The sequence below is a fragment of the Salvia hispanica genome, chromosome 5, assembly GCF_023119035.1.
Source record: "Salvia hispanica cultivar TCC Black 2014 chromosome 5, UniMelb_Shisp_WGS_1.0, whole genome shotgun sequence".
NCBI lineage: Eukaryota > Viridiplantae > Streptophyta > Magnoliopsida > Lamiales > Lamiaceae > Salvia > Salvia hispanica.
Genome location: NC_062969.1, coordinates 7,236,870 through 7,257,053, shown reverse-complemented (window position 1 = coordinate 7,257,053; position 20,184 = coordinate 7,236,870). Strand labels below are relative to the sequence as shown.

General features: G+C 34.4%; 3 protein-coding genes across 10 annotated transcripts; 1 reads left to right on the top strand and 2 right to left on the bottom strand.

Moving 5' to 3' along the window:
• Window positions 1-1,290: 1,290 nt before the first annotated feature.
• On the bottom strand, window positions 1,291-6,021 carry LOC125188243. Of its 6 annotated transcripts, none has more exons than XM_048085007.1 (7): window positions 5,818-6,017; window positions 3,641-5,299; window positions 3,492-3,531; window positions 3,280-3,404; window positions 2,810-2,890; window positions 2,029-2,490; window positions 1,291-1,535 (listed from the first exon to the last, which is right to left on the bottom strand). In XM_048085007.1, the coding sequence occupies exons 2-7, from the start codon at window positions 4,880-4,882 to the stop codon at window positions 1,479-1,481; spliced, it is 2,007 nt and encodes a 668-aa protein (XP_047940964.1). In that variant the 5' UTR covers window positions 4,883-5,299; window positions 5,818-6,017; the 3' UTR covers window positions 1,291-1,478. The 6 variants fall into 6 exon arrangements, 5 of the variants coding, with proteins under 5 accessions (XP_047940964.1, XP_047940965.1, XP_047940962.1 ...); XM_048085008.1 differs by having other exon boundaries at window positions 2,029-2,237; window positions 2,391-2,490; window positions 3,280-3,531; window positions 5,818-6,015; XM_048085005.1 differs by having other exon boundaries at window positions 3,280-3,531; window positions 5,818-6,016.
• Window positions 6,022-9,826: 3,805 nt separating this feature from the next.
• LOC125188593 (protein DEFECTIVE IN MERISTEM SILENCING 3-like) lies at window positions 9,827-15,140 on the bottom strand. Of its 3 annotated transcripts, XM_048085537.1 has the most exons (9): window positions 14,984-15,140; window positions 13,876-14,013; window positions 13,611-13,725; window positions 12,039-12,267; window positions 11,530-11,721; window positions 11,341-11,414; window positions 11,091-11,205; window positions 10,644-10,870; window positions 9,827-10,175 (listed from the first exon to the last, which is right to left on the bottom strand). In XM_048085537.1, the coding sequence occupies exons 1-9, from the start codon at window positions 15,032-15,034 to the stop codon at window positions 10,147-10,149; spliced, it is 1,170 nt and encodes a 389-aa protein (XP_047941494.1). In that variant the 5' UTR covers window positions 15,035-15,140; the 3' UTR covers window positions 9,827-10,146. The 3 variants fall into 3 exon arrangements, with proteins under 3 accessions (XP_047941494.1, XP_047941492.1, XP_047941493.1); XM_048085535.1 differs by having other exon boundaries at window positions 11,091-11,414; XM_048085536.1 differs by having other exon boundaries at window positions 9,827-10,169; window positions 11,091-11,414.
• Window positions 15,141-16,881: 1,741 nt separating this feature from the next.
• On the top strand, window positions 16,882-20,182 carry LOC125189317 (ubiquitin-conjugating enzyme E2 27-like; the record flags this gene model as incomplete). Its single annotated transcript, XM_048086604.1, has 3 exons — window positions 16,882-17,177; window positions 18,519-18,567; window positions 20,053-20,182. Coding segments are annotated over exons 1-3 (360 nt in total), but the record flags the coding sequence as incomplete, so codon positions are not given.
• Between the last annotated feature and the right edge of the window lie 2 nt (window positions 20,183-20,184).

Genomic DNA, 20,184 nt, shown 5'->3' with positions numbered 1-20,184 from the left:
TAGTAATGTTATTTCTTATCTTTAGACTGTTTATTTATACATCAATAGCGAAATAAGTTTCATGTTAGTAATACTCCCTCCGTCCCACAAAAATATGAACAATGGATATGACACGAGAATTAAGATTAAATTGATAGCATAACTTTTCAAAAATGAAATGCACATATTTTTATGAGACGGATGAAAATGGAAAATACACATATTTTATGGGACGGAGGTGGTATAAAATATGGACAAAGAAATAATAGGAGTAGTACAATTTATAGACGTAAATCGGGGACTTAAATGTTTGGATGGTCTTCTCATCAAAGCTGTCTCCTTTCATCCGATTGCACATTAGTATTTAATATTTATAATTTCATTCTAGATTCATATAAATATGTATATATATGCATAACAGTTACTTATAATAACAATAATCGTGTAAAAATTACGAAATACGAATAATGCATTTCTATAATGTACAATAATGCTTTCTTATGTCAATGTTTCATTTTGTTGTTGAATGTTTCTATTTTATTCGAAGAAGATCAATGTTTTATCATCATCGATGTTATCTCCGATCCCTATATATATAAATGTGGATGAAATCCAAAATATAAAACCAAACATCAAGAACATGTGTGAATCTATCCGAAATTAGTTAAGTGATTACCTAAGTTAATTAGTGTAGTTGGTCCGAGCAAGCTGTTTTTTGCTCTCCCTGACACTGACATATGAGATGTGAAATTAGGTTTGTCTTAACTCGTAATTATATGGTGATGTTCAAATAATTATGGAAATGCCATAACAACAAGGATGTCAATTATTACGACGATGGAGTGCATTTAGTTTGTAAGACGTTTCTCTTCTACCCAATAAGTAGGGCGTTTGAGTCATCATCATAGATGAAAAACCATTATTGATCAACTTAAAAAAATATCAATTATTATGAAATCATACTATATCAAAATTCATAAAACTTATTAATAATTATAGCCCCCATTTTACTTAATATAACTCTCAAAAGAATAACTATACATTTGCTAATTAACCTTAAAGCTGGAAGACTTCACATTAAGATGAGAGGCTATTCAACATGAGAACTCTCTCTTCTCATTCCTCTCTATTTCCACATAAAAATCCAATTCTCCATCTTTCTCTGTAACTTATTTTCTATCTTTACTTTAATGATAATTTGTTGAATATTTAATGTAAATTTGAAGCAAATTCATACCGTATAAAAAATATGGAGAGCATCAATTTAGCAAATTATAACCCGGAAGACATTACTTTTGTTTCTACGCCAGATGATTAATTTATTTTGTGGATAAATAGATGTTGAATGTGCAATCTGTACAACACAATCAACAAGTTTTTGGCATGAATTTACATGTGATGTGGGTTTTGATAACCCATTTATCAGCATCTACAACATGACATGTATGTACAAATATATACAAAACAACCAAATTAGGGAAATCATCGAACCAAGGTCGTTACTGACTGATATCGAAATACTTTGGATTCGAGGGGTAGTCGTATTCCACTTGCAACTGCATCATCAAATTCAGTCACTCGTTATAACAAGAGCTCCATACATGGAAAAACGAGATAAAAGCTAGCTAACATAGACTATCAAGGCATGTTTCGGAGAATCTAGCAGCACAAAGCATTCATGCCAAACAAGAAATCACCCAGAATTTAAATCATAGAAAGCATGTATAGTATCTGCAGATTTTTGCCATATCAACATGCAAACCAATCATATATAGATCATCATAGACAGCATTAATCTATATAGATCAAACAGACAACTCACATGGCAGTAACGCGCTTTTGTTTTGGTTGGTAGTAATATATCCAGATAATGAGCATCGACAGATATGCAATGTAAGACAGTATGGTTCAACTAAGTTTTGGAAGGAAAATGCCAAGACAAGGTTACGAACTTACGATACATAAGAAACCTTATCCACAGGGCAGGCTTTCACTCGTTCTGTATTACTACTATGATAATTTAATATTGCAATAAAGAAATGCACATACCTTGCCCTCGTCAGAATCTGAATGGCGCTGAGGGAACACAACTCTCATCTCATTGTACAAGTAAAATCTGCGTTCTCCTTGACTGTCCATATTGTCACTTGACGGTAGGGGGGATGCACCAGATTTAGATTTCATACAATTTTTTAAGCTCTTCTTCGAGTGGGGGCAAACGAAACGGAGATGTAAGGCATACCGCAGAACACCAGAACCTGTAGTATTCTTATTAACCTCTGGGTGGCAACATACAGGTTTACTTTCTTTTTCACCAGACAAACCGAAAGCAATGTTATCTATATTCCTGCAATTATTCTCTAACAAGCTGCATGCATCAGTACAAAGTGCCCTCTGCTCTAAGGAATCACCTGATACCGAAAACGTGGGGACTGATCCCTCATTTGTTGCACCAGTGTCTCTCTGCCCACCTCTATCCACAGCCAAAGTGGCCTTTTGCCTCAGAAAAGTCTATAAGTTGAAAGAGAACACATTAGATATCGAGCAACTGTTGGTCAAGTGAAAATGATCTGACATCATTCTTAATATATGTTTTAACATTGATCAGGACAGCAAACAGAAGGGAGAATACAGTAGCCCTTGTAGCTAAGATAAGTAAACAAATCACTAACCAACAGCTGATACCTAGGAAAATATGAGGAGAAAAAAGGAAAAAACAAAAATAGTCCTTTTCTGAAGAAAAAAATTGAATCAACAGATACTGCTGTTGTAGAGGAAGTAAGGAGCAGATCAAAGAAGACCTTTTGGTTTTCATAAGCTTCAAACCCACCTTTGTGCCAGCTGGCATATCACTCAAATCATAGTTGCAGAAGAATGTATGAATTGGTGTTCTTTCCGGATTGCTTAGGACCTGCATTGAAGCTCTCTTGTTAAAGGTAAATTTGCTAACTCAAATGGAAGTGTGACCATCACATTTGAGAAACTACGAGCCAAAGTTTCAAGCACTAAACCCTAGAATGCAATATGCTGGAATATCTGCTAGAAAAAAATGCCATTTTGGATATTAGATATCGCCATGTCACATAAATACCAATCTAGAACCACAATGAAGATAGGTTATTCTTTTCAGATAACCTATCAAAATGCAAAACATATCAAACAGGCAATAGCTATAAAATATTGAAAACATTAAGTATCAAAAATAAAAATTCATCATGTATGTATATGCATCTTAAAGAGTCCATGGTCAGAATACAATTCAAAAGAACAAAATGATAGAGATGCAGACAGAGAGAATACCAATTGCAACCGGCCCTTCATAGGTATTTTCAATCGAGCTTTGTCATCAGAGGAGCCATTCTCACTGAGGCTTCTCTTCAATATTGGGCTTTCACATTTGTTTGAAGATGAATGCCCAGGAAGATCTATAGATGAGTAGTATAGTAAGTAATTATCACCATCAACACTAGTTACAGAAAATGGAAGTTTCTGGGGATGAGGTGAGAATTTTCCTCCGGTAATATTCAGTACTGCAAGGAAACCATCAATTTTCTGCACAAGATAAGTGACAAAGTCATGTGAAATTCAGACAGCGTTCAGACTATATTAGATCAGATATTCAGATTTATGAGAATCAGTAGTATCAGGGAACAAAACACACCTGGTTGGAAATTCCGGAAGCCAACCTACCAGATAACAGTGATTCCTCAAATGAACCAACTAACGACCTTCTGACTGATAACCCGCTCAGGGATCTACCGAATTTTGCATTTTGAGAAGTAGACTTTTTATTATGGCTGTGAATGGATATCAAACTTTCCGGTGATAATTGATCAAAGTTCAACGAGAAATATTCATCATCGCCAGGCCCTCTGCTTGTCATGATGACATTCTCATCCCTATGAGACGACATAAAGCTCGAGATAGTTCCTTCAAGAGACTGTTCAACGTCTTTAAAGGTTATACAGCTCTCGTCAGACTCTCGTTTGGGATCCCTAGATCCTCGAGAATTTCTTATTCTCCCATAAAATCTCGGTCCAAGAGGCGATAGAGACAATGGAGTGGAGACAAAAGCATCCCGTGATATACTCACTGCTCTATCCTTAGAGGGTGTTTCAATTTTTCCATTAGAACATGTAAGACCATTGTATGATGAGAGGAGATTCTGAGATATACATCCATGATTACTGAACAAGGGCCCATCGGTGATGATCCTGCAGTTGGCATCACAATCTTCTTCAGATGGACTAGGTATAGACCAATTAGGAGGACTGCCATGGTCCAAGTTACATATGTGAGCTTTCTTATTCTCTTTCACGGTAACCCTGTAACTACCACCTCTTAAGTGGAAATCCTCGGGGTAGAATGTGTTCCCAATTTCCAGACGCTCGCCCCTAAATCCATCAGGCAGAACCATGCCATTCAAAGGCGACAGTAGTCTTTTCCTAACCATTGCACTCGGGTTATCATTTGTATTGCAAGTTACACTATTTCCATTAGACAAATGAGTGCTATCAGGATGCTTGTCTTCATACTGATTGACACAGTTAATCAGATTGTTAGGCTGAAAACCCACAATCCTCGAAGCAGGAGTCTGAACGTTCTTGCCACCATGACGCAACAAGAAGCTAGTATTGTCTATGGACTCAATCCTCATTTTTTGCAAATTGGGCACACCATCTTGATGCAAACTAACTGTACCACATTCCTTTGCTTGATCTCCAAATGAAGAGCAAGAGCTCGGAAAGTCATTAGTCATCCGATTGTTACACGGCCTAATGTACCTCTCACTCACACCAAAGCTTCCTGCAGCTCCAAACCGCGAGGCTATCTGCATCATTGAGCTCACCGAAGTTGACACTTCGTCAACTACGTTTCCTGATGGAACTTGAGGCAAGCCCATGATTGTTTTACTCTTTACTCAACCCCCACAACCTCTAATTTGATGTACTAACTACCTAGCAATAGAGTGAAACTGATAAACTAAATAGCAGTCTTTATCCTCTTAAGAGAAAACTAGGAAACCAATAACCTGATATCACTAAAAGGCCGAAGAACGTGCTTATCATATTCTTCAGTTTCCAAGAACTGCAAACATTATTCCTACATAAACTTCAATTATATGGCTAAACGGCTATCTATCTATCCACCCGCCGCAAGGCCATCCCCGATGTTGTCCCTTCAAATAGCCCAGCAGCCAAACTCAGACGCAAAGCAAAATAAGAAGCAGAACATGTAGCATAGTATGCATTGCCTTCTCTATCATACAAGGAGAAAAACCACGAAATCATTTATTCACTCAGCAGAATCTCTACCTATCCTGCAAAGAAGCAAGGAGGGCTGATTAATCATGTAATTTATTTACTGAATGACAACTAAATAGAGACAAAAACAGGAATTTCAACTCAATTTTTCTAGTGCAAAAGGTACCAATATAGTATAGTACATATTCTTATCAGATTTCCTCAAAGAGACCTAACAGTCATTTATCTTAAAATCAATCCAAAGCTCAATTGTAGACTGAAAGAGAAAGCATTATTTTGAACAACAGTAGAAATTATATACTCGAACAATTTAGGAAAAAAATCTCAACTTTTAGTGACTGCAGAAAGAGGAAACGATGACAATTAACCCCATAAAATTTTCAGGTAAGACCATCAGACATTCATTTGCAACAAATAAAATCAAGCTCCTATAAATGGCATACGATGCAAAATGGAAAAAAATTAAAAATAAAATAAAACCCCAGAAACTCAAAATGTCTGAAACGCAACCAGAAGTGATTAGAATCCAGTAAATATATCGAATTTGTGCAAAAAAACATGATGAAAAACCCACCAGTTGAAATTGCAAACTATCGGAAACCACGAAAACTTTGATTGGATGAACAAATTTACGAAAGGGGGTTTTATATTCGGGAAAGTAAAATGGAAACGGATAAAATGCAGTGAATCTTGCAATCACAAAATCTGGCAGCGGCGCCTCGCGTTTCTATCTGTTTCTTTCCTTTGTATAGAAATGTTCATTTGGGTAATGTATTCTGTATTCATATACATCTTCCTTCATTCAATAGATATATTATTTTAAAAATGCGTAATGTTTATAACTTACTACTAATTTAAATTAGTTAAAGTTGTCTTACGATATTATTTGGATAAGTTGAGATGCAGTGGATCCACATTTAAAAAATGTACTTATCATTTTATAAATAAATAAATAACACTTGCAAAATTTTTACTATTTCTGTACTTATCAATTTATATTAATCCCTCACCCTCATTTTTTTCATTTTCAGTTAAATTCCCCTATAATTTTCGCAGTAGACTCGTGGTTCACTTATACATAATCCATATAAACAAAAATTATGCAAAAGAATAAATAATAGAGTGTCTTTATAGTATCTAGTAGTACTAATCATTCATTCATAACATTATGCAATACTATATGATATCAAAATATTTTTCAAGCTGTACGGTATACTAGCTTTTTAAATCTCTTATGACCTGGAATTCAATTTAATATCTTCCTCCGAGCTATATTAATGGAGGTATTTTTTGCTGATACGGAAATTAAAAAAAAAGTGTATGATATATTAAATAAAAAGATAATAAAGTATTAGAGAAAAAAATAGAGATAATAAATTACTAGAGCGTTGGAAAATGTGTTACATTACTTTTTTCTAAAAAGGAAAGACTAAAGTTCAAAATTGCCCTTTAAATTGGTCATAAAAAAATATTTTAGTTCAAAGTTAACAATTCCATTAAAATTTAACGAGCAAACGTATTTTGACCAAAATTTGTGACTTAATTTTGAATCTAAATAACCTGATTAATCTGATTAAATATGGAGTATCAATCTGATTAATCTAATGATAAATAATAAGGTTAATCAGGTTAGATTCAAAATTAGTCGCTAATTCGGTAAAATCATGTTTGACCGTTAAGTTTTCAATTGAATTATTAACTTCGGATTAAAGCATATCATTTGGGACTAAAAGATAACAGCGTTAATGTATAGAACTAAAATTTTATTAGGACAAATATAATGGACCAATTTTGGACTTTACCAAGAGGAAATACAAGATATTATGTACAATACAAGATATGATGTTCAATATACATGGAAGCTACAATATTCTTATCAAATACTGTAGTACTAGTACTACTACTTAATTGGTATGCTTGTGCTCTATTATATATATTCTGAGTTGCGTGCACTTTGTATTTAATGATAACTAAAAGCAAGTAATTTTACAATATTCTCTCTATTATAAAAAAGCATTAACTATACTGTACTTTTTAATTCACTTGTGTGACAAATGCGTAAATATATTTGTATTTTATGAAATTCGGAATTAATTCATTAAATAGTAAACATATTACTATTTCTCTATTATAAAAAAGCATTGCCTAATTTAATGCTTAGATAGTTAGAAAGCAATCAAATCATTTTGTTTTAGACAAAAATGGATTACTCAGAATTGAAATATATTTTTTTTCTTTCGGAATGATTAATGGGTTGTACAATTGTCATTCCCATCCGAGCTCACATAACCAATGATAACTCAAAGATTTAATTGAAATAAATAATATGTCTGGCCGTCTTATTAATTTTTTATCTACCAATAATCAGTTTGGTGCTAGAAATTTATCATATGTTTGGATAGGCAATGCTAAATCTATGTGCTGACATTGGTTGGAAGGATGATCTTTATCCATGGTTAGGCCTTTATGTAAAAAGATATTTAGTAAAATTTTCTGTAATTTTTTAATAAATACTCCTTAGTAGTATATAACTACTTTTTTAATCACATACTGTTACCATGTCTATAGTATTAACATTTTTTTTTTCTTATGTAGATTGCTTGGATGGCGGAAAGTAGACAAATAGTCTACCCTTGTAAGAGAAGGATTTAATTGACATGATAGGATTAGATCATACCACATACACTGTGACACACACATTTATGATAATGTGTCTGGCTTGACAGAGGCCACAAAATACAAATAGACTATTTTGGGCAAGGTTTTTGTGCACAAGCACTCATTGTATTTCCAATTTTCCATAGACAGTGACCACCCATTTAATCTAATCCAAAACATACACGTCCTCCCCTGTATCAATCCTTAAAATATTACTCCTACTACTTGTATTTATTCTAACCGCAAAATATTATATTCGGAAATTGAGGATAATTATGATGGGGTGTGTTTTGATATGCTATGTGATTGTGATTTAAACCAGTCGACTTTAATTCAATTTCTAAGATTGCTTCTGTTGAATATAGATGACAAATGGTTGGAATAAAGTGATATGGAATTAAGCGTGACACATACCGTGTGCTAAAATCACATCTATCAAAATTGTGGTCGGATACAATGAATTCAAAAAGTATAGTCCTAATCTTAATTGACAGAGCCTTTGGTTGAATTATTCAAAAATTGCTTATATAGAATGGATTTTCATAATTTGTATAGAGATAAAAATAAGTTTCCAAAACTCGAATTCGATTAATTTTAAACAAGTTTTCATTATTATAATTGGATTAATTTTGATAAATGGGATTAAAATAGCAAAATGGAGTATTTTGGAATGAAGGGTGCATAGCCTTTACAACGTCAGTCTACATCAAATGCACGGGACTTTTTACTATGATGTTAACACACGACAAATGCATTATCCTTCTTTAGTGGCTGCTGGTGCTTCATGTACATTTCTAGAATTATCCTGAAATTTCTCCATAAAAAGAATTATCTTGAAACCTCATCCCTATAAGTCTAGGACTAACAATGTCTGGGCATTTCTCTATTTTGATATGTCACATTTAAAATAGTACTCCTAGTATTAAATTATACTAATATTACACTAAATTGTACTCCATGCAAAATCAAAAACCAAATACCACAAGGGAAGGTTAGCACTGCATCCCGCGATGCAGTATTCTTCATACTAAGGTCTCCAGACAGCTTGGTGACGACAATTCTCCCTCTTGAAACCGCTTCACGGATTAGTTCCATGAGAAGTAACATGAATGGAAGAGAGAGAAAAAAAAGAATAAGATATTATAATTAAAACTATAAATGTTGATACATTAATGAGAAAGGAAAGAATCATAATTCATAAACATCAATCCTATGGCATTCATATAACTATATCCTGCGCAACACACTAATATGAATTCGTGTGTATTTACTTCTCATGCAAGTTCCACAATGCTCACACATAATCTTCACCTCATAAGTGGTCTTACAACATTGTCCATGCAGTAAACCAAAAATCAATCTTTCACAACTAATAGATCATATGCCGATCATTACGCGCAAGGTATAGATCTAAGTCAGAGTAATAAGCATTTTAGAGTATAGAGTTCTTACCCAAATGTCTGCCTTCATGCTCATTGGACATATAGCCAAGCACTGACTTCAGGCAACAATGCTGGGGATTTGTGAAAGTTGAACATCATGGTGAGGGATTACTAAGGGCCCCATAGCTTCAAGGATGCTACCAGGTAAACTTCGCATTCACATTGCAAGGTATACTAGAAGAAATTCCAGGACCAAACTCTTTAATGCCGAGCCTAGAAAACAATGTGGGGAACCGAGGCGTAGGCCTTATGCAAACAGTGGGGGTGGGGGCGGCTGTATTCAGGGAGGATGTTCTTTCTGACTTTTGAGGGAAAGAGCATATGTTTTCATAAAGCTACGTAACTCAACACATTTGCTTTCAATGTCTTTCAGAAAACAGCTCCAAACATGGGATAAAAGAACATGCTGTAACTATGTAATGCAACATATTCAAGAAGAAAAATGTTAGTACTGTTTAAGAAAAACACTCAAACCCAGGGCACTGAAAAACAAATACTATATCACAAGTAAATATGCCTTTAAGATAAAAACAATCTGGTGTCGTCAAAGACTTCCAAATTTGAAGAATAGGTTTCACCAAATGGCACTACAACTGACAATAATTTTATGTAATACGTAGGTTTTGGAAAAACCTACGTATGTAATTGGAAAAACCTAACATAGGTAATGTTGCAAGCGTAAAAAAATAATTCATGTGCACATTGTTTCAATAAACAATAGAAGCTGAATTTATTTAGCAGGATCTCTAAGTTCTTCTTCTAGTTCCTTTGCCACTGGTCCGTACATGCCTCCATGAAATCATCTAGGGGTTGATACCCATCCCACCTGATACTGATGATATCAAGAATCATATTTTAAGTATATAAAGGAAAACAGAATGCATATGAAGTGATAATGTTTTTGAAAAAAGCGTAAACTTTGATTAGAACTTGAAATGCAAATATCTGGCAAAGTGGCAGTCATGAAAAAATAATGTAAAATTCTCAAATTCAATTATCTTCTCCAAGCAACAATTGCTATGAGCATTCCGGTTAAAAAAACAAAGCATAAAGCCCCTGTTATAAGAGATGTGAGACTTGAAGAGCTGCAATGACTAGAGCTTCGAAACAGCCAACAAGTGAAGTCATGAAAGCTGGGGCTCATTTCTACGTGGTGGATTGTTTTCGTGTTTTTTCAAGCAGTGACCAGTTAAAAAATGTGTAGGCACAAGCAAAATCAGTTACTTGAGCAGCTCATACAAAGGAAATTAAAGAAAAAAAAGTCTCGTTGAATAAATAATGGTACATAGTTCAGTATTACCTTGAGTCATTAATGATGAGCTTTCAGCAATAAAGCGGACAAGTTCTCTTTTCTTGATTTCATATTTGAACTTTGCCTGGTCCAATAAATCCTGTTCTCTCTGCATATCTTCTAGTGCCCGGTCCTTCTTCCATTTCATCTCTTTCAGCCGATTTTGAGGCTCAGAATCGTTTGCAGACTTGACAAACTTTTTGGGATCACAGGGAAACTTGACATCTATATCTCCCCTATAGTGATAAAAATGAAAGTTTAAACAAAATAAGCTGAAGAAGGAAATAAAGTGATTGTTTGAAATTATAGTTAACCAATAGAAGAATAATAAATTGAAAGCTTCAAAATAATGATTGTTACTTGTTAACATTGTGTAATGTGAATGAACAGCATTGAGAACAGTGCAGACTACTGGAAAGAATTTGACAGATCTGATTTGAAGGCGGAGCTTCTCACCGATAATGGCCCAAGGTGAATATGCCAGGACTTTTAATCAAGCCTCCATCTAGAGATATGGCTCCAGTTGTTATACAAGACCGTGCATTTCGCATCTCTTCTCTTGATATATACACTTGCAAATTCAAGAAGAGATTATAGAAGAGTGTCTCTCGTAGAGTGTGCCCAGATTTGAAGATAGGGTGTAAGTAACTATTATCAATCTTAATCATGTTTACGGCAAAACCAAGAAACCCGGGAGGAGTTTCACCATTGATTAACCTTGGCTTTAGAAGATTGAGCCTCCGTTGAGGGTCATCAGCTATCAATTCACCTGCATACGGTCTAACAGAAATCCAGATTGGAAAAAAAAAACATAGAATGTTAGGTTAGGTTGGTTCATGATGGGAAGCTAAGGGAGAAATTTCAAGACATCGACATCAAGCACACAAGGACATACCTAAGATTTTCAAGACAAATAACATGAAATCGGTCATCCAGGTGTCTGCCCTTAGAAGCTGCAAATTCATGGATGCCGGAGCCTTTATTCATCAGTCCGTCTTTGGTGTATGTTTCCAGGTTCTTAACACCTTCATAGGATTTGCAGACCACTGCTAGCATTGTTTGTAGGCCCAAGTATTCCGAAAGAATCCTAAGTAACACATTGAAATTTGAATATTAAAAAAGTCAACCATTTCATGTTTCCTTTTTCAATTATAGCAAGTGAATTGATTCATGCACATTCTTTATTGAGAAATGCTGATTTCCTAGATCCTAAAAAGATAATACTGCTGTGATGGTATCCAGCAACTTTTGTACAAGAATCTACATGACAAACATCGACTAGCCTTGTTCATCATTTATGAGCTTCAGCTGGTGCAAGCAAAATGACCCATGAAATTGCAGATGAATGATGTCAGCATGATATGGTTGGAAGGAAAAAAGACCATTCGGACATATTAAACCCACCTGCTAAGATTAGCATCATCAACTTTTCCAAGTGTAGCAACAATCCCAACCACATCTTTAATCAATAGATCGTCAGAAAACTGAACTTCGGTTTTAATCTTACACAAAAGGGCAGCTGCAGAGTTCTCATACTTCATAATATGCTGAGTTGTTTCTTCCTCACTCTCTTCACATGAAGCCTTTCCATTTTCCTCTTTATATAAAGTTGGATGATGTTTCCCTATAGAAACTGTCATGACAATAAAGGGGAAAACACATGTAAAAAAATAAATTCCAAAATGAGCATGCTTTACTATTTAACAGGACCTATATCGTAGCCATCAAGTGAAGCATGAGTAGAAGATAGTACAAAAGTAAAAGTGTAAGTGTGTACCAATAATGTAGGTTGTGATATCAATGGACAGCTGAAGCAATGATTATTCATGATTCCATAGTATAATCAATTCCACACTAATTCCAAATTAGAGGAATGTGTGGTACGAATTCATCAGAAACAGTGTGGGAGAAAGCTACCATGGGACTCAACGGACATGCCCCATTGTGGATGATTATGATCCAAAATTTTTATTTATCTAGGAATGAAAATCTCTTGACCCAATATTGTTTATTCCTGCTGCACTTGAACCCTTCGTTTCTTGTTAGATGGTAAATAACCCATGATGAAGCTTGAATAAAGTATTTATTTCATTTTTCATGGGCAAGTATCCAGAGGATCCCACTTGAACAATTCCATAATGCATGAAACACCAATAATCTTCACAACAAAAGGCTCTAAGGGTACAGGAAGAGGCAACATGTACATCCTGGTGAATGTGTTATATAAATTCTTTTGATAGCATAGCAGCATCTAGAACCAGCTTATTGGTCTTACGACATATCCTAGAATGGATGATGATACCGAATATCTATGTATATTTAAGAAACTTTCCCGGGGGATTATATGATACACCTAGAGTAGCTAGGATAACAATCGGAACCCAACAAACAAGGTGTATGCTAGAAGAAAAAGGAACAGAAGCAGAGATTGGAGAAAGAGCATGAGGGGATGGTGGATGCAAATTCTAGGAGTTCATTTAGTTTTGATATATTTCCTATTGTTATGGTTTCTTTTAAATAGTAGTATGACTCTATTAGTTATATAACCCCTGACTGTGCACATTGTGGGGAGTAGGTTTTATTCTTTTATGAGAGTTACAGTGGCATCGCCAGTTACTAGGATAATTTAAGTATCGTACTACCGGATCTTTGAGTTTCTTGGATTTTCAAGTAGGAGATCTCATGAGATACTGCACAATTTTTGTGACCAGATATCCATATATGCGTGAGATTGCCCGCATTAATGGTATCTCTATCTTGGTTGGAGGAGAGATTACCAATGCACTCTTTTGCAAAAGTTGTTTTCATAATTATTCTATTTGAGTCTTGAGGGAGAGGAACCACATGTTTTTCATATGAATATTAAATAAGTAATTATTATTATTGGTAAGAAGAAGCTTGGTAATACTTCATGATTTTTGGCACTGCATTTACATGTTTGTTAGAAAGAAAACATTGGAAAATAGGAACACATACCTTGAATATCAAAAATTGAGTCTTCCAACTTACTCCTCAAAGTTTTCAAGTAGCTGACATTTTCCTCCTGATGCTTAATTTTTTCTCCCAGCTGCTGCAGATCATCTTCAAGTTTCTACAAGTCACATACACTCATGCAATTATTTTCCAGGAACTACACAAAGAATTGAACAAGTGTATTTTCATTTTTAAACCCAAAAAAAGCAAGTCAATCAGTCACAATTAATTGGTACATCCACACATAGTAAGAAAGCTATTGGAAAACCTTAGAATGGCGAACAACCAATTCAACATTTGATTCACGGGAATATTGCTGTACATCCTCCATTGGGAAAGGCAAATTCCCTCCAACAGGGTCAGGCTTCGGGTAAGTGACCAGCAATGCATTTGAGTCAACTGACAGCTGTCACGGAAACAATATTTTTTACCTTCAATATCATAAATTCATAACACGTGCAAGCTTACCAACGTCAATGCAAATTGTCACTGTCCACAAAGATAGGTAGGATAGGGTGTATGAGTAAAAATTTTCTGTCAAGATTAAGATTTAAGGAAAGGAAGAAAATATTCATAATGAATTCAATACATAGTTCCCGGATTCTGCTCAGTTGTTTTAAATCGGGGCCACAAAAATCAGAAAAATAGATAACTCAACGATAATTTGCGTTGCTAGATAGTATTACTCTAACAAACAAATTACTGCAGATTTACCAAATATCATAATAACATGACAAACAAAGGAGCATTAAGTTTGTCCCAAACATATGAACTACAGACACACTCCTAGAAAACAACACTTGTACAAGCTACATTTACGCAAGCTCATATCAGTGATCCAACCTAGTGAACCGTTTGCTATACGACATAACCATGAGTTTCAACATATACCGCTGAAGTATCAACCAAACAATATACAAATTCAACATCATGACAGCCTTAGATTTGACACAAAAAAAATGGAGTGACACAGAGAGCCCTAGAGAGACCTAACAATCCACCAATTAAATTCTTCAAGACGACTCAAACTCCTCAAGTACAAAGTTCTCAATAAATGTTAAAACAACACACTGAGAATGAAGCCAATCCCTAAGACACATAAATGGAAAATCATCAGATAACATTCCTCATCTCGACTTAACTTATTAGTGAAACCACCCTAAAAAACTACATTGAATTATGACTCGAAAAAGTTGAAAAAAAAGCATAGAATCACACAATTCAAACCGAAAAGCAATTTTCACTCTAGATTGACAGGGTTTCGTCAGCTCAGTTGTTGCATAACTGGTATAGACGGTCCAAAAATGAAATCAGTGGAAAAATTAATAAACATATAGCCGATGTTGAGGGGAAAAAATTGAAGTTAATGAATGTACTGGATCAATGTCAAAGGACATCTGCCGTGGATCTCCTCCGGCACCAAACATTGTAGGTCTTCTCGGAAGCGGTAGAGCGGGCGGTGGAGTTGAAAGATGAGCGAAGCGGGGCGAAGGGTATTCTTATTCCAAACGTCTGCCTATAAATAGTCCGCGCACCTGAACTTGCCAAATGGGAACTCACCGTATCAACAGCTAGACTTCTACTGTCTAATGACGTATGTATGTGTATTTATCAATTTATTTTTCTATTTATTTCAGATGCAACTCTATAGATCAGAAATTAAGCTCAAATTTTATTAGATTTAAAATTTCGAGTAATCACAGCTATAAGAAAAATTAACGAGTCATTGTAAAATAAAAATAAGTTTAATCAACTTTCAGTTGAATCAGCTAGTTTTTTCGATTCGCACCGGTCGAATAGTGTAACTGTTTCTATGGCCAAGGTGGAATAGACGACAACATGTCAGTTTGTGTCCAAATATAGCATACGGCATGTGTGGTCTGGTTTTTAAAGCAGTGATTTTAATCCTTTAAATAGCAAGATATTACGAAGTCTCGACGAAAATGATAACCCTAAATAAATTTCACACATTTTCAACGATTTTATATATATATATATAAATGTAATATGCATTCATTTGTAATTACATTCAAGCATAACTCAATGAGATTATGTTTTATTTAATACTTTACTAGGGTTAAAGTATGTATAAACGTGATTTATGTCTGCTTTTATAACAATCCGAAAAATTTGAAGGATAAAATATGTGATTTTAACTTCGAAAATTAATTTTTTACTTGTTATAGAAGGTGTAGCTGTTGGACATAATAATAATTTCTTATTTTATTTTTTAAAACTAAGCAAATAGGTACACAAATATATCCGAAAATCTAATAATAAAAATATTTGACTAATATTTTGCTTAAAACTAAAAAAAAAATACATCCTTTCGTAGTTGCACGTTTGACACGATGAGATTAAAACCCTAATCTCTTGTGAACAATAGTGTTTATTTGTGTTCAAAGTTAAGCTGTCGTCTACTACGATTCTATGGGACAATCTATAGGTTAACGAGTATAGGCTTTGAAATGTATTGAAGCTATTTTAGTTGTTCGATTCTCTCATTTGTGTTTACTAGAAAGGGATAGTATAACTTAATATGATCCTTAATTGGATATAATTAAACCATGGTTTAATTTGGTTGCATGTGTTGATATCTTTAGAAACAATTGAAAAAATAGTAGGAGTATCATTTTCTCATTTAAAGAGGATGAATAATAATACTCCATTAGTCCATTTAACCCGTAGTAACTCAAACCTTTAACCTAATCATGGATGAAAAAAAAAGTGTGGTACTACGTAAATTGTGTTTCATCATCGTGTTAAGAGCAATTGTCGTATAAGATTTCTGTTTTAACATTACTTTAGCTCAAAGTGCATGGATTTAAAAATTTTACAACCAAATTGTATCCTTATGGGTTCAATTCATAATTACAAATTTGAATGATGTTTTCTTGCTGCTAGAGGTATTTGTATGACAATTCATTATTTGATGATTTGACCATGTTTATTTGTACTTTAATTTTATATTCTTAAATACGATGAAAAAAGAAAAAGTTAGTAACCTCTAAAGCTAAATCTAACCAAACCAATATTAGCCATTGCGTCGAATATTTTCTCCATAACTTTGTCAAATGTCAAGTACATGCCAATAATGAATACTCCTACGATGGATTAATTTTTTTGTAATCAAATGATAGCATAAGGTTTGATTTAAATTACTACACAGAAATCGGAACATTTGATTCTTATATTGTGAATATTCAAACAAGGATTGTACTCTATAATCAAGAATATAATAATTCAATTAACTAAAAAAGAGGCACATAAACCAAAACCGCGGATATTAATAGAAGCCGCGGTGGAGCATAAAACCTTCACAAAAACACCTCTCTAGGGCCTCAATTTCTCATTTTTCATTTTGATTTGGGGAATTTTTTTTACGGAAAATGGTAGATTTCGGTAGGGTTCAGAAGGAATTGCAGGAATGCAATAAAGACTTTGAGGTTTGTGGGATAAAGGTCAGCCCTAAGGGTGACACTAATCTCTCCCACCTGCTTGGTACAATCACTGGTCCTGTTGCTACACCTTATGAAGGCGGCACCTTCAAGATAGACATTACTCTGCCTGGTAATATTGCACTACCCTTTGTTAGAGTGTATCGAATTTAGGAACGAATTGTTGAATTGCTTTATTGCTGTTATGTTTTTGACATCGGTAAGTGTTTGCTCATGTTGTATCACGTTTCTGTTTTTTATTAAATCAAGTACATCAACATGTGCTGTGATTATATTATTTTGTGTTTTGTCCATATTACCTATTGTTCCCGCTATGGTTGCATGCATTAAATTGATTCTATTTGCATAATGCCCCCTCATTGTTTTTCAATACATGAAGTGATGCAAGAATTTTCCTTCATTTAGGAATTGGTTTATGATCATGGTGAAATCCATTGCAGTTGCTACATTCTGTGAATTAGTTGAAATTGTTTTAAAGTCATTTTGAAGCCAATGATGGGATGCCCTTCTTTACTCTTTTACAATACTACAGATGACTATTTTGGTTTGTTTTACTTTGTGTCCAACCCCTTTGGACTGCGCTTTCGTTCCGAACCATAAACTGTTTTAAGTTTTCAGGAAAACTCTTGGACCGTTGAGATTTCCTGCTATCATGAAACATACTAATGTGACTTTCCCCTCCCTTGGAGTGCATATATAAGCAAGAAATATTCCTTCTTGCTTCTTTTTGGTCCCTTGCAACTTCATTCTGTATCAATGTGTATTTATTACTTGGGTTGGATGCGACCGAGTTGTCATCTGACCAGCACTCTTCCTCGTTTCTCGTATTCTAGTTAACAGCTATTAGAGCTATTACTAGTTTTTCTTGCAAAAATGGCTCACCTTTCAACAGTAGCTTTGTTGATCCGAATTTTGATTTTATAAACAAACAACTAACAGGAAGTTTAATTGATTCCTCTGCAAAGCAGTGTACGATTCATGTCAAACTACAACTGGATAGATCAGCCATAGTATTTCTATTTTACCTAGTCCACATGATAAGTAGCTTAATGTTGACTAATTCATGGACTTATACTCTGATTCATGATTGGCATAATTATGCATAAATCTTAATCTTTGAACAGGTATCTTGTTCAAAGCTTTAATCTGAGTCTCTAAATGGCTGGTTGATGCTTTGAAGATTTCACATTAATGAGAAATACTCCGTATTAAATAAAAGATGGTACTATTGTTTGATTATCTTTGGAATCAACTCTTGAGTTTCAAGAGTGTGACACATACTATCTTCTTATTCCTACTTCCTAGGTGTATGTTACATACTATCCTTCATGATAGCTGGAAACTTTGAAATAGGGAACTTCTTTGCATTCTTAAGTTTTCATGAAATGTAACTCTTGATCTTAAGTTTATTACCAAATATTTGCAATTTCATTCTTTTTCCTCCTCTTTGCAGATGGTTACCCTTTTGAGCCTCCCAAAATGCGGTTTGTAACTAAAGTGTGGTATGGTGAAACCTATATTTTGTGCTCTTTCTACCCCTAATGTTTGCATGTAAAAGTATGTAGTCTGAACTGCTGTTTTACTTGTTACGGAACGACTGAATTTGAACGATCATCTGAATCTTCCACCTGTACTGGTCTACCCATGCATATAACAATATCACGTCTCTATGAAAGTGAAACGATATGATGCATTCAGTTACTAGGTTTTCTTTCATTGAACTTGTTGAGGGGGATACACATTTTAATGGAATAGGTTGAGGTTATGCTTATTGGATCTTTCCAGTTCAACTTTCTGGTAGCAAATGATTTCTTAAACTTTCAAGGATATGTAATGTAATGAATGATAGCATATTTAGGAGCTAAAAAAACCTACTGGGAACATATGGGTAGTTTTCAAAATATGGTGTGGGCAGGACTCCCATCTTGTGTATGGATTGTTTTCCATCTTATTTGCCAGTTCGATTTCCTTAAATTCAATATTCACCATGGCTAATTCAGTTTGTAATTTTGTATATGTACTTTCTAGGCTCAAACATAAATTAGAGATACTTAGACCTCAAGCTGAACTATGATGAGCAAATGTGAAATTATAAATTGCTTTGTAGTGCCTTGGCATAGGGAAAAAAACAACTGTTAGGCTGACGTAGGATTAGATAAGCAAATGTAAAATTATAAATTAGATATGTACATTTATTTCTTGATGATAAAATACTAGTATGAAATGAATGAAGGCTATAAAAAAGACTCAAGTACGTACTTTGTCTGTTTCTACTACATTCATGGTGAGGGTAGTCTGTGATTGTGATTCCCTCATAATAGAAACAACTGAGAGTGTCAATTTAGACACTCTATTATCTAATTAAATTTTGTATTATGTGGGAATTATGCTTATTTAAATGAGTTATTTTTTAGTTGTTTCTCAGCTCTTAGTTTCTAGACTATCTTTAGATATTGTGCTTGTCTTGGCATGTGTTTTAGGAGATACATAAAATGACTGTATTAGAAAATCTGATCCACAAGACTATTATGAGTAATGTTTTGTGGAAAATATATTTTTGGTTCTGTTTTGCAATTTTGAATTGAGAAATCTAATTCAGCTGATTGATGTTTAGTGGGTTCCCAAAATCTTCACAATTTTGAGTCTGGGTTCAGTGAGTTGCGTCTCAATTTTTTAAAATGAGGATTGAACTTATTTTAAATTGAACACGTTACCGTCACTATATGTGGCCCCCCAGAGTGCATGCAAATCACATTTCATTATAAACCAAATTCTATTTGCTGCGGAAACTTCACACTTGTCTCATAACTAACTCAAGGCTGACTTTTAACGAGTTGGATCTGATATATAAATTTTCTTGCAAATAGTTTTTGTGCGGCTGCCAATTTCATTTTCCATTGTTTATCAGTAGCATTTTAGGTTTTGATATCATGCTTTGCGTAGTTACTTATGTTTTCACTTCTTTAATGGCTTTGTTTACAACAAAGGCACCCAAATATTAGCAGTCAAAGTGGTGCCATATGCCTTGATATCCTGAAAGACCAATGGAGCCCAGCGCTGACTTTGAAAACAGCACTTCTTTCTGTTCAAGCATTATTATCTGCTCCCGAACCTGACGA